Source organism: Raphanus sativus, chromosome 5 (genome assembly GCF_000801105.2).
Source record: "Raphanus sativus cultivar WK10039 chromosome 5, ASM80110v3, whole genome shotgun sequence".
Classification (NCBI taxonomy): Eukaryota; Viridiplantae; Streptophyta; class Magnoliopsida; order Brassicales; family Brassicaceae; genus Raphanus; species Raphanus sativus.
Genome location: NC_079515.1, coordinates 31,395,580 through 31,410,158, shown reverse-complemented (window position 1 = coordinate 31,410,158; position 14,579 = coordinate 31,395,580). Strand labels below are relative to the sequence as shown.

At 35.6% G+C, this 14,579-nt stretch overlaps 2 protein-coding genes across 2 annotated transcripts; both read left to right on the top strand.

Moving 5' to 3' along the window:
- Nucleotides 1-488: 488 nt before the first annotated feature.
- On the top strand, nt 489-8,557 carry LOC130512868 (probable disease resistance protein At1g58602). Its single transcript, XM_057011299.1, has 2 exons — nt 489-1,823; nt 7,984-8,557. Exon 1 carries the CDS (start codon nt 514-516, stop codon nt 1,810-1,812), a length of 1,299 nt encoding a protein of 432 aa, XP_056867279.1. The 5' UTR covers nt 489-513; the 3' UTR covers nt 1,813-1,823; nt 7,984-8,557.
- Nucleotides 8,558-12,399: 3,842 nt separating this feature from the next.
- LOC108857776 (non-specific lipid transfer protein GPI-anchored 11) lies at nt 12,400-14,139 on the top strand. The gene is made up of 3 exons (XM_018631788.2): nt 12,400-12,781; nt 12,873-12,908; nt 13,852-14,139. Exons 1-3 carry the CDS (start codon nt 12,454-12,456, stop codon nt 14,010-14,012), a joined length of 525 nt encoding a protein of 174 aa, XP_018487290.1. The 5' UTR covers nt 12,400-12,453; the 3' UTR covers nt 14,013-14,139.
- The last annotated feature ends 440 nt before the right edge of the window (nt 14,140-14,579 follow it).

The following is a 14,579-nucleotide window of genomic DNA, read 5'->3' as shown; positions in this document are numbered from 1 at the left end:
CCCAAACCACAAACACCATCTTTCTTATCTTCTACTCTTCATTCCAAACCTCAAACCTCAATATTTGTTTTTTTCATTCCAAACCTCAAACCTTAATATTTTTTTTCATTCTAAACCCCAAATTCTTATAATCTCAATCATTCTAAAAAAACGTGCTTTAGTATTCCTCGTTAAAGTCACGTAAAACATTTCCTCGTAAAGAAGACGCGAATATACGTTGTGTTTACGAGGAAACGCTATTTCCTCATTTCCTCGTAAAGATGATGCAAGCTTTACGTGGTGTTAACGAGGAAAGAGAATTTCCTTGTTAAAACCACGTAACATTACGTTGTTTTAACGAGGAAATGTTTTCTTCGTTACTTTACGAGGAAATAACGACGTTTTATTCTTTCTTTGTAATTTCCTCGTAAAGTCGACGTAATTTTACGAGGATTTTATTTCCTCGTTAATTTTCCTCGCCAAAGTGCTGTTTTCTTGTAGTGGGGGTACATAGCAGAATTGGTGAAAAGAAACATGGTTATTTCTGAAAAAAATGCTTCTACTTCAAGATTTGAAACATGTCACTTGCATGACATGATGAGAGAAGTTTGTCTGCTTAAAACCGAAGAAGAGAACTTCCTACAAATTGTTCACGGTTCATCATCGTCAACTGCATACTCTAAATCTCATCGTAAACCTCGTAAACTCGCTGTACATCGGCCTGATGAGACATTTAGTATGGAGAAGGAAGTGAATAGTCCAAGCCTTAGGTCTCTCTTGTTTATTTGGGGTTCAGGCTGGAGAGCATCAGGTTTATTCTTTGAGAGGCTACATTTGATGAGGGTTTTGGATCTCTCTAGAGCGCATTTTGAAGGAGGGAAGATACCATCTAGCATTGGAAAGCTCATCCATTTAAGATATCTAAGTTTATATAAAGCACATGTATCTTGTCTACCTTCTTCAATGCGGAATCTGAAGCAGCTGGTTTATTTAAACTTATGCTTATATGCAAGATATCCACTTTACGTGCCAAACATTTTTAAAGGGATGCAAGAGTTGAGGTACCTTTCGTTACCTTCAGGGAGAATGCATGATAAGACAAAGTTGGAATTAGGTAACCTAATCAACTTGGAGACGCTGAAGTTCTTCTCAACAAAGCATAGCAGTGTGACGGATCTTCACTGTATGACAAGGCTAAGGAATCTCTTAATCATATTCAACGAAGAGGGGTGTACCATGGAAACCCTATCTTCGTCTCTAAGTAAACTGAGACATCTGGAAAGTCTTAGCATAGATTACAATCATTTCAAGGTTTGTGCTCCCTCGAATGATGACGACAAAGGATTTGTTTTGGATTGTATCCATCTGAAAAAGCTGGAGTTGTGTATATACATGCCAGGGTTACCTGATGAGACACACCTTCCTTCTCACCTTACAACCATATCTCTAACTGGTTGTTGTTTGAAAGAGGATCCAATGCTGATTCTAGAGAAGTTGCTGCACTTGAAAGAGGTTGATTTAGGCAAAAGATCTTTCTGTGGGAGGAGAATGGTTTGCTCGAGGGGTGGGTTTCCTCAGTTGCAGATGCTATTATTTCTTGGATTACATGAGTGGGAAGAGTGGATAGTAGAAGAAGGTTCAATGCCCCTTCTTCATACTCTGGATGTCAGTTATTGTGCAAAATTAAAGGAGGTTCCTAATGGGATACAATTTCTCACTTCTTTAAAATATTTGTGTATGGGAGAGGAATGGAAGCAGAGTCTATCAGAAGGAGGGGAAGATTATTACAAAGTCCAGCACGTTATTTCTGTTAGATTTGGAGGGAAAGCTTGACTTTATACTAGGTAATATACTATTACCACACAGCTAAATATTTGAGGCGTAAGTTTGTTGTCTATATAATTTGCTTTGTTATAAATATTATGTTTATGGATGTCCAGCCCATTAGATATTTACTTGTAATCTTGGCCCGTTTATGGCCCATTGTATTTAGGCCCATGTCGCCATGTATTTCCTATATAAGGAACACTTTGATTCAATAATAAAACACACTTTCACAACACGTTATCAGCACGAAACTCTGAAATCCCGAGCTACCTCAAAAACCCTAATTGACGGCGCCACTTCAAACAGCTCATTCTCTTCAACCGTATGGATCCAGACGACGAGCCACATACCAAATTGAAGCTCTTGACGAGACGAATCCAACGCCGTCGGCCTCGACTCTATCTGACATCGGACGCGCCCTCAATCGCTATTCTAAGACGCGCCGTCAAGTGACCTAAAACCCTAATTTCGGCCGCAACTTCAAACTGTCATATCTCTCTAACCGTAAGGACTCAGATGACGATCAACCTATCCATTTGAAGCTCTCGACGAGAAGAATCCAGTGCCGCAAACCTCACATCAATCCGATTTCAGACGCGCGCTCACCTCCCGTTCTAAGCTGCACCGTCAAAACCCTAATCCATCTACGATCTCTCTTTCTCTTAGTAGTCCGGTTTCAGATCTTCTCTAAACAAAGGTAAACTGTCTGAAACTCTAAAAGAGAACACAAACAATCGAATTTTGGTTTGATGTTAAAGGTTATGACAATTAAAATCTTGCAAAATCCCTAACAACCTAGATTAATAAGTCCAAACCCATCCATGAGTAAATCGGAGCTCTTAAACCTAAAGTTCGATATGAGATTGTTAATCAATTAAAATCACAGCCTCAATGGCTTGCTGAATCTCGAAAACATCATTGATCTGAATGATCAAATCGATTTTAAACTTTGAAGTTGATCATCTCCTAAAACATAATTATGATCGATTTATTATAAACCCTAGAAACTTACTATAAAAAAAAAACTTTATATTTTCAGAATATTTCTAGAAAATGAAACTTTCTATTTTTAGAAACTTACTATAAAAGGAAACTTTCTATTTTCTGAAACTTACTATAAAAGGAAACTTTTTATTTTTAGAAACTTACTATAAAAAGAAACTTTCTATTTTTAGAAACTTACTATAAAAGGAAACTTTCTATTTTCAGAAAATTTATATTTTCAGAAACGTTCTATGAAAGGAAAAACTTTATATTTTAGACATATATCTAAGCCGTGTGACTTGTTTATTAGGAAATCATTAACTCGATTGTTTGCTTGATCACACGATTTATATGATTGATTTTCTTATAAAGATTGAGTGATATATAATATGAGATGTCGAAAATCAACTTGGATTATGCTGTCCTAAATCTCTAAAGAGATAATCATTTAAAATGTGCACTGGATACCGAGGTTATCCTAAAGTCAAAAGGACTTGGTGAATGAATCACATAAGGCGATATTGCCAAACGAGAAAGATTGATACATGGCAATATTAGTTATTAGCCACCATCTAAATGAGAGTCTAAAGAAATCAGTATCCCAGTAAAGAAAATCCACTAGAACTTTGGATCGCCTTACAACGGAGATATGATCACCATAAAACGGTGCTATTACCAAAGGATAAAATTTGAGTGGAAGAACCTGAGATTTCAATACTATAAGTCTGTAGATGAATACAACTCGGTTCTGTTTAAGATTGTTTCAATGTTGAAACAATGTGGTGAAGAAGTAACTGAACAAGACTTTCTCTAATGTGTTACTGCAACAGCAGTATAGAGAAAGAGGTTTCACCACCTATACTGATTTGATCTCCTGTTTACTATTGGCTGAGACCAATAATGAGTTATTAATGAGAAACAGTGAGATGAGACCTCTTGGTACAAAATCATTACCCGACATTTCTAGGCTGACTTTGGAGCATAAGAAAGAAAGTAATCTCGTCCAGCACAACAACCATTCCGGCCCTAGCCGTGGGAAAGGTTATGGACGAGGTCGTGACACATTTAAGACACATGGGCGAGGACGAGGCCGCAGTACCACACCCGGCTTTAGCCGTGGTCGAGGTTGAAGTGTGTCTTTTAAACCTTAAATAAAATCTTATTTGTGTCACAAATGTGGTATGGGTAATCACTGGGCAAATAATTGCCAAACTCCAAAGCACTTGTATGAGCTTTACATAGAGAGTTTGAAGAAAAATCCGGAAGCCAACATGGCTTACCGAGATGGTGAAGATGACATGGATCATGACCATACTGATCAAATAGAGTATGAAACTCATGAAGAAGAAAATGATCAGATGGATTATGAGACTTCAGATGCCTTGGCAAAAAAAAAATCTCGACATCAAAACTCTATGATATAGATAAGAGTATATATGAGTTTATAAATAAGAGTATAGTCACTCGGCCAAGGCATTATATACACCCAATAAAAGACCCATTGAGTTATAAAGATTTAAAAATGAATGGTTTCCGCATTGAACCAATGGGCAAATGAAACAAAAGTTCCTTCAGATATATGAGAACAGAAAAATTGCCCAAGACCATAGAAAATGGTCGAGACTATACCTGCATTCTCTACTGATCTAGACTATGCCAAAGATCAGTATGATAAAGGCACATGGCCTAGGTAACCAGATTGGTTGACCTACGAAATTAAACACTTTATGGCATGACCGGATTAGCCATCCTAGTCCAAACTTGATGCAAAGTTTAATATTACAAAGGCACAAAGAGTTATCCCATAGAAATCTCACGTTGTGAAACATGTACACAAGGGAAACTCATGAGGCTCAATTGTCCCAAGCATCACGAAATGGCATAATGGTTTAGTGTCCTTACACAAACAAATTTATAGCATGTTCATGAGGGGGAATACACACCCCGTGTGGTCCATGACCATACTATAAAAACATGAACATGATAGCCAAACAGAATGTGATAGTCTGGCCAAACAGGCCATAAGATATAAGAGCTTGGTCGAACAGACCATAACCTATAAGGTTCAGACTTTCAAAGTCTATAAGCTTGGAGACATTATGGATTTACATGTATGAAAGATAAGATGCATCAGGCCATATAAAGTGAGCATAGATATTCCCATCTAATAATTATAAAGGGTCATGATCCAGACATAGAACATCCTAAGATATTATGTATAGACCACCACAATAATATGTGCCGTCTAGGATGGAACCTCATAAGAAGATGAAATAAGATTGGGAATATATGTTGGATATGAGAATGTCTTCCTCCCACGATTTTATAAGAGACCTTGAGCCAAAATATGGGTGATCAGATTAAGGCCAGGTTTACGGATTACATGATGAATCCGACTATCCAACATCAGGGGAGAAAGAAATAAGCTGGTACAAGTATAAAGAGAAATGGAATGGTATTAACCATCCTTGTCTTGGCAAGATCCTCGGACCAGAGAATATGATTTAAGACGTCCAAAGAAAGATCATACAAAGCTAGCTAAAAGAATGCCAGACAGATTAGACCCGAAAAGAAAATAAAAAGAATGACTAAGTCATACCAGCTTAAGCACCACGAAATTAATGTCCTAGAAGAGACATAATCAAGTTGCTATAGAGTCTAAAGATAGACCAATATGTTCCATAAGATAAGGAACCTCGGAAATAAAAAGAAAGGTGCAAATAAATGACATATCCGAGGTCATAAGGGAAACCAGACCAGACATTTAGATAAGGCTGCGCAGCTGAACATCTAAGATACCAGACCATGTAGTTTGGGACGCCAAACTGCAAGGTAATAAAGGTTCTTAGTAAGAATGAAATCTCTAATCGATTAGTTCATGTCTGGAACACAATGGAACACTATAAAAGAAGTGTCGACACATACATACACAAAAGATAAAGATGCATAAGAAAATAGCACTTGAGTTTAAAAGATATAAGCGAGGATCAGAACCCACGAGAATACAAGAATGCATTCATAGACTAAAAGAAACTGTGGGGGTTTAAGAAAGATTCAAAGAATCTATAAAAGAGATGGGTGTATTGGCCATATATAGAAACACCATCTGATAAGATAAAACCAGTGAAAAATGGGTCATGTGTGGGAAAGGAAAAGAAATCGTGAGACATGGACTAAGGTGTTCATATTCCTATTTAAAGCATTCAAGGAATGGCTTGATTACACAAGGATACTCACAAAGACCAAGGAACAGATTATAAGGAGATATACTCCTATGTGGTGGATGCTACTACAAATCCGAAAGTGATAAAGGTCTGGATATAAGAAAAGAGAAATGTAGTAAGCAGCATGATTGATCACTGGATAAAGAAATGATAAGAGTATCAGAAAGATGAGAAAATAAATTCTCATAGAATAGTTTTGTTTCTAAGCTATTCATGGACTGAAACAAAAGGCAGCTGCATATAAGGCATATAATGCATGTAAAGGATAAGACTAAGTAATACTTAGTGAAAGGAGTTCTATAAGAACGTCCCTGAACACTCCATGCATATATTATGAAGGAAATTCCTTGTGTTCATACTTAAAGAAATGATGATTAGATCGATTGATTTTTGGACAGGCTATGATAAGAATACAATGATCTATAGTGGAGATGATAGCCATGAATATGTCTTGAGATCTATGATCCAAAGTACCAAGAATAGAATGTGATATGGTCAAAAGAGAATAAGAGGATGAATCCATCAGATTCACGACCAAAGACCCATATCAACTAGGATCACGTCCGACCTAGTTCGACCTTAATCATCTTGGTTATAGTCCAGCCCGTTCCGATCCGTTCCCTTCGGTCTTGTCCGACCTGAAACGTCCATAGTAAGGGGAACGGCATATTGATCCAAAAGTGGCTTAGTTTTGATGAACATCAAATTATAGCATGATAGCCATTCATGAACAAGTTATGGACATATAATAAAGAAGTTTCATGAAGAGTTTGGTCAAAAGCTATGAACGGGACACACACAATGGACATAGCATGATTCGAGTAGATCATGGATATACTAAGGCATTCATGGTCGAAATTTATCTAAGAAAGATGGACCATGTAATCATCTCGGTCTTGTTCCGGCCCCGTTCCGGCTCGGTCTCCTCGATCCTGTTCCGACTAAACTGGTTCCAGTGACCACTATATTCAAATCGTGGTATGGCTATGGACAAGGCATGTGTCCTTGGTCCAGGAAAGATTTTACATAAGTACTTTTAAGACTTATGCACATCCGACCAAAAGAAATGTATTGATATGATTGGCGCCTTGATATGGCAAGCCATACTAGGTCGGATAAGTTTTATAGATATGTTCAGACCATAAGACATTGATACTAAAGCCATACACGTTTCCTGCCATAAGTGTTATTGGCACTTTACTTAGATAAATTTGGCATGTCCGAACATGAGACAATGGGACATGATCAATATATCCTAAGTTACTTTCTAAGGAACTAAAAGTTTGAGATTGATTTATACTAACCAAACCCAAAAGAAAAAGGATTGTTTGGTTTTAATAAATGTTACAGGTTTATACAAGGTCTCAAACAGGTTATACACATTTGGAGAATGATGAAGAAGCACAAAGTACTACAAGTTCAGTCATGAGAAATGTTAGCCGACTTCTTCACCATGTCTACACCAACTACACATCTATGAAGTATACCTATCCGTTTGGGACGTGGCAACAGAAGGACCAGTTCAAGACTTGGCGCCCATGAAGCTAAACCATCAAAGTGTCCATGCGCCAGACTTGAAGAACGGAGGTCCAGAACAGGGGGAGTAGTGTGTGTTGTACTCTTTTTCCTTCACTTCGGTTTTGTCCCACTGGGTTTTCCGAGTAAGGTTTTAACGAGGCAACATTAAGCACACTACAAGCTCTATATGGTTCTGGCATCCAAGGGGGAGTGTTATAAATATTATGTTTATGGATGTCCAGCCCATTAGATATTTACTTGTAATCTTGGCCCGTTTATGGCCCATTGTATTTAGGCCCATGTCGCCATGTATTTCCTATATAAGGAACACTTTGATTCAATAATAAAACACACTTTCACAACATGCTTTATGTTTTCTTCTTTATTTAGTTTGTGAAATTTTTGGTTTATGCTTTGATTCTAAGTCTCAAATTTTAATATCTACTGTTAGATCTCAAGGTTTTAGCTTGGCTATTGGTGTTTGGGTGTTTGCATGCGATGAATCATCATGGACCTGGACCGCGGGTTTGGCCCGTAAAGAACTGTCGCGGGACGGGATTGGGCCGAGATTTTACATACCCGTAGAGATGTCAATCATGGACCTGGACCGCGGGTTTGGCCCGTAAAGAACTGTCGCGGGACGGAATTAGGCCGAGATTTTACATACCCGCAAATTAGCGGGCTTTGCGGGATGGGTCTTTGCGGGACTCGGTCTTTTGCGGGACGGGACGATGCGGGTCTGCGGGATTACAAAGACCCGCATTTTTTTCCTCTTCAATTCTTGTTTTACCTCAAAAAAAAAGAGTAAAAAAGGTAATTTATATGACTTTCCTCTGAAAAAAGAAAAAAGCTTCAGCAATGATGATTCGAGCTCCAACGATGATGTTTTGAGCTCCATTAGTGTTTTAATTTGGTGTTTTTAATTAATTTTGGGATTAGCAGCTTAATTTTGGTGTTTGATTATATTTAGTTTTTATTCATTAAAACTAAAAAATTGGTTATGAACTTAGGAGTTATAAGCTAATGAAAAACATATTCTGAAATTATCTTTAATTGGTATGTAAATATGTTTGAGTGTGACAAAATTAACTATAACTATTTTATTTGGTTAAGATAACATGAACAAGACTAAGCACTGATCAAAGCGGTAACGAGAATAAGCTATGGTTAGAGCCTTGATCGACTAAGCTATTTAATTCTATAACAATGATGTCGTTCAGCTGAAAGAGTTAGTCTTGTTACTGATTAGAGCCTTCTTTGATATGTATTTTATTCTTCATGTTCTCTTGTTACTTATCATTATTATCTTGTTACATCAATAGAATAGAATATACATTAACATCTCATTTTTACATGCACTTTTTGTTTATATATATATATATATATATATGTAATCATCTCATGTTCTATATGCACTTTTAATAGAGAAAATATGCATAATATATTACAAATTTTGAAGAATTTTCATTGTAGACATTTCATGTATATTAATTATGTGAACTTGGTTATGTAGGGGAGCAGCCTGAGGCATCTTAGAGCAGCATGCAGCATCAGGAAGTATTCTGGAGTGGCCTGTAGTGTCAAGCATGATCGGATACATTACATTAACGTATGTCCCGCGGGACAGCCTGTAAAGGAGTGTGCAATTTGCGGTACGGGCTTGGAACGACCTTTTGGAGACCGCAGCCCGCGCGGGCCTGACCCGCCGTGACCCGCAAAGAGATGAGCCTGCTGCGGTACGAGACGGGACGGGACGGATCAACCTGTTTGACATCCCTAAGAAGGATCATCGGCGATGATCCTTCTGAATCTTGGTTGTGATCGGCTTCTCCGGTGACTTCTGGATTCTTGGTCGTATAGTTTTTGCGATCTCATTTGCGGCTCAAACTCGTACCTTATTTTGTTTATCTTTATGTGGGTAAATTGTTATGCATCTGGTGGTGAGGCTTTTGGGTTTGGTTGGAGTGCTTGCATGCAACGGTTCAGACTCGGTTGCGGACCTTGCGGTGATGGCAAGAGATTTCTGGCTCAGTTCAATGGATTTGGAGCTTGGCTCTTTAATTTCAAGTCATTGGGAGATCGTATATGGTCAAATCAGTGTTGTCTCACCTAGTTTTCCATGGATACTTCCAAGCGCGTAATGCTCGTGGCTCATGTTTGGAGCAGTCATGTGTTAGGCTTCCTCATAACTGCTCCAAACCTTCAAAAGAGCCAAAAGAGAACAACTGCTTCAAATCCTTTCTATCTTCTCCTCTCTTGGTTTTTTTATTTGCAGACATAGTATTTAAGGCTGGACAAAATATATGTTTGGATTCGAAGAATCCGATTGAACCAAAATATTTTATATCAAATCTGAACTAAAACAACTAAAATATTTAAATGAGTTTAAAATCTTGGTATCTAAAAAACTAGATCCAAATCTGACATGAACCATAATATTTCAGATACTTGAATATATCTGAACCAAAACTATAGATTTAAATATATTAATTATTTTAAATTTAATATTTTAAAATGTTCAAAATGCACAAAAATATTGTGGATTATCTAAAACATTTGAAAATAGCTAGAATTAAATATCTGAAAATATCCAAAAACATACAACACCATAAATACCCTAAATACATATTGGTTCTCCATTCAAATATCTAAATCAAATTAAATTTAGATATTTTCATAAAATATTTAAAATTATATATTGTATACTGTTTTTATTTTTGGCTTTTAAGGTATATTGAGATTTTTGAATTTGTGTACATAGTTTAAATGGATATTTGAATCAAACCAATACTGAAAAGATCGAACCAATCTCAAACGAAAAAATATAAATATCTAAATTGAGTTTAAATCTCTATTTCCTTGAATTTAAAACCTAAAAAAATCTGAATCGAACTCAAATAGATACCCCAGTTAAAGTAAAAACGCCCACCGGAATATTCACTCCTAATAATTTTTCTGAACCTCACTAAAGGTTTGAAGGGTTATGGTTTCTTCATTCACACTAGAAATCTGTGATTAAAGAATTTTTATGGAAGCTCAACCAATAAAAATAGGACTCTGGTTGAGTGTTTATACAATTATGAATAAAAGTATTTTTTCTTATAATTGACAATTATTCTATTAATCAAACCTCAACAATAACGATGAAGTGACTAATTAGAAAATAGAGAGAGAGAGAGAAAAAAAAAGTTTGGCTACACGAAAAGTACTCAGCTTCCTCAACCAAGTGGAAACGATGCACTCCGGTCACCAGCCCGCCTTCGCCCCCTCCCCCCCCTCCTCCTCCCTGGAGCGCAATAAGGCACTACCATATTGTGTCAGCAGAGGAAGGTGGTGGTGAAGGAGAAAAATGGATCAGTAAGTAGTGAGGTGTTACTTCTCTTTGTATAACGGAAAAAGTCAGAAGTTTAGGTATGATAAAAATTTAGAATTTTTTCTACTGATTGGGATACTATTGGAACAATTGTTTCTGGTACGAGTTATCCTCACACAGAGATGTTCCTCATCAGATATTCTTTCCAGATTGCAGTCCATAGCATTTGGAGAGAGCACAATGCAAGGAGGCATGGAGAAGAACCGAAAGTGGCTGCTATTTTGAGCAATCTCATCGACAAAACGATAAGGATTCACCTCCTTGCTGTCAAGACAAAGGGTCATGCGTATTTGGAGAGGAGTCTTCGCGCATGGTTCGGAACGAGACAAGTCCCAAATCAAACTTAAAGTTTTTTGAAGATTTTTTGATTCTTTAGTAGTTGGAGTATATAAATAAAAACAGATGCACTTGATGTAACAGGGTTTTTTGCTTGAATATAATTTTACATTCATTCAAAAAAAAAATTTAGAATTATTTGATTATGTGGGATTAAAAAGATACCTAGTTAGTATTTTTTTTGTTTCATAGCTTTTGATGTTTTAGAAGATTTGCAGTGTTTTAAAATAGAAAATGTTCTAAAATATCAATGCAATGTTTATTTTATTGGAGACCGTTTAACTAATTATATTTTATAGTTTTTCTAATAATTTGTTGATTTAATTTTTTATTTACAGTTTTAATAGTTGTTTAGTAAAAAAGTAATTTTTTAAAAAATTGGTGTTTTTCTTTGTAATATCAAGTATTAGGAAATGGAGGGAGTAACATAATAAGACGACTTAAACTATCGTTGAGAAATCAGATTGTGACTGTGGATATATAACTTTTCTCGAGAAATGAAGTGCATGAAAGCATTTTATAATAGTCTCACTTTATATACGACTGTAAAAGGAAATCTTTGCCACCTTTGCATTCATTTCGTGGCACCCTCTCCACCAAAGCCCATCATTACACTCGTTTGATTACAGTTCATCGTTGCCTACAATTTATATTTATTTTCTGACAGCATAATTAGACTTGGTCACTTTTCATTAACAATCAGTTATGCTACAGAGCTCTCAGCTCTGTTATACTACACAGATGAAAACGAGTAAGTGAGTGGCTTGTAACAAAGTAGCCATAATCGATCAACTAAGTTGAAAGGTTGTTAACAAATTGTTCTTACAAAAAAAGTTATTTACAAATGTAATAATATCCTCGTTAAAAAAGGTTAGCTATAGTTGTTAACAAATTGTAATTGAAATTTATGTTAATTCTGATAAAACAATCTTAATAAACAACTCATATATTTGTCACAAGTTTTCGCTATAGTATTACAATTATACCAATCTCTAGTACTTTGGCAACGACCGAATTTTAAACATAAAAAGTGATTTTAATTTCCATAAAGCATTTACACTGAGAAAGTAATGATTCATGTCTTCTCTTTCGGCGAAAACAATTCTAAATAAACAATAATGTATACAAAAAAGGCAAATTCCATTTATTTAGCAGGCTAGGGACTCCCCGAAACAAACACACCAACATAATAATTTTCTTCTCCCAATTACAATGGCGTCAATAACAATGCAAACATCTATTCTCATGATCTTCACGGTGGTCGCATTAATGTCCGGCGAGAGAGCCATCGCAGTGGACTGCTCCTCGTTGATACTAAACATGGCTGATTGTTTGTCGTTCGTCACGAGTGGTAGTACGGTGGAGAAGCCTGAAGGAACATGTTGCTCAGGTCTCAAGACTGTGGTTAGGTCAGGACCTGAATGTATTTGTGAGGGTTTCAAGAACAGTGCCTCTCTAGGTGTTACTCTTGATCTTGCTAAAGCTGCTTCTCTTCCTTCAGTTTGTAAAGTTGCTGCTCCTCCATCTGCTCGTTGCGGCCGTAAGTTTTCTTTTTCTAGATATTTTATATAGTTGGTTCATATATTTACGGCATTTTATTGTATCTTAGTTTTATAAAATGTTGTTTGCAGTCGCTGTCTCTGCATCTCCACCTGCTAGTGCCCCTGGTATGTTCTCTCATGCTTTGTTCCGCTGCTAAGATATTTTCGGTTCTTTGTTTATTCTGTAATAGTAGATGTGCACTTAAACAGAGTTCTTTTAATTTGGTTTGAGAATTTTGATTCGAATTGGTTTATGATTCGGTTAAAAATGATTTTAAAGATTGATCAATCCGGATCAATTTAGTTGAGTTTTCTAATTGTTACTTTTGGATAACTATGTTCAATGTAACTAAAATCTATTCAAATAAATAAGTGTTTTTGGTTTGTGTTCGGGTATTAATCAAATGCTTTAGATCAAACTGGGGTGCTACATTTATGCAACCATACTTTTTTTTTTTTTTTTTTTGATATCTCTGGTGTCAGTAAGGATGTTAAATCGCTGTGGCCGGGTTTCGAAGCTGGGTGGCGGACACCTCAGCCGAGGTTCCATTACCACCAGGCTACGAAGCCCGGTTTGCAACCATACTTTAAATTCAGTGATACAATTTATTCAAAATATGTTTGAATCATAATGTAAACATCATAATGAATTACTGAATTCGAAATTTGATTAAATTTATACATTTATCTACATATATTTGCGAGCATATTTATCCTTAAATTTTAATATTATATGCTTTCATTAAGAGTATTGAAAATTTTCCAAATAATATAGTGTTGTAATTTTTTTATCTAATACTTGTTCCGTTTCAAATCTGGAACAGTTTAATTATTTCTACACAAACTAAGAAAATATTTAAATATTATATTTTTTTAACTACTGAAATTTAATTAACATATTTTTTTACTAATCAAGTTTTAAAAAAGGAGACAAATCAGTAGAAAAAGTTACTGATAAAACCACGCTTATTTTGTAGCATAATTTTTACTTTAAAATGTCATTTAATATGAAATATAAAAGTTCTTCGATATAATGATTTAGCATTTTTGGGGTATATGGTGTGAACAGCTTTATCTCCCACGGCCGGAGCAGGTGCGCCATCTTCGTCAAGTGAAGCAAATGCGGCAACTCCAGCGTCAGTCCCTGCCGGGAGTTCCGATGCGTCTTTGGTCTCTATCTCTTTTGCATCTGCTCTATTTATCACCCTCATCTCCTCTTCTTTCTATTGAGTTGTTTAGGTCAATTGTATTGCTTCCGTACTTGAATTGTTTCTTTCTTTTTTTGTTCTGAAGAGTTTGGCCGATTACATTTTCCCTCCATTTGTTTGATTTTATAAATGAGAATTCTCTTTTTAGCTTTATAATCACTAACTAGATTTTTATCCGCTCTTTTAAAGCCCGTTCTTTTAAAATTAATATATATAGTTTATGTTAAATTTATATATACTTTATTTTACTTGATGATTTCAGTAAATAGGTTAATATATCTTATATATATAGCATTAGTTTTATTTTTATTAATATAAAAATTAAAACTTTTTTTTTGAGAAAAAAATGTTTCTTAATATATTGGTTTAACATGTTTCTTATATTTCTATATAAAATTGTGTATGCCAGTATGTGTAACGGATTAATCCTGAAAATTGGAATAGTCAATTAAAGCTTATATATAAAAATATCATATATTTTTGTTTATTATATAAATAATAATAATTGAATTAATATGTTTAGTGGACTATTAACCGTAAATCAGTAATATAAATTTGAATTGATATTTGACTGTAATAACTAAATATT

Excerpts from the sequence above, each read along its gene's own strand:
- LOC130512868 (XM_057011299.1), top strand. The coding sequence starts at position 514 with ATGGTTATTTCTGAAAAAAATGCTTCTACTTCAAGATTTGAAACATGT.
- LOC108857776 (XM_018631788.2), top strand. The coding sequence starts at position 12,454 with ATGGCGTCAATAACAATGCAAACATCTATTCTCATGATCTTCACGGTG. Across the intron at positions 12,782-12,872 it reads TCCATCTGCTCGTTGCGGCC|TCGCTGTCTCTGCATCTCCA; the intron begins GTAAGTTTTCTT and ends TGTTGTTTGCAG. Across the intron at positions 12,909-13,851 it reads TCCACCTGCTAGTGCCCCTG|CTTTATCTCCCACGGCCGGA; the intron begins GTATGTTCTCTC and ends TGGTGTGAACAG.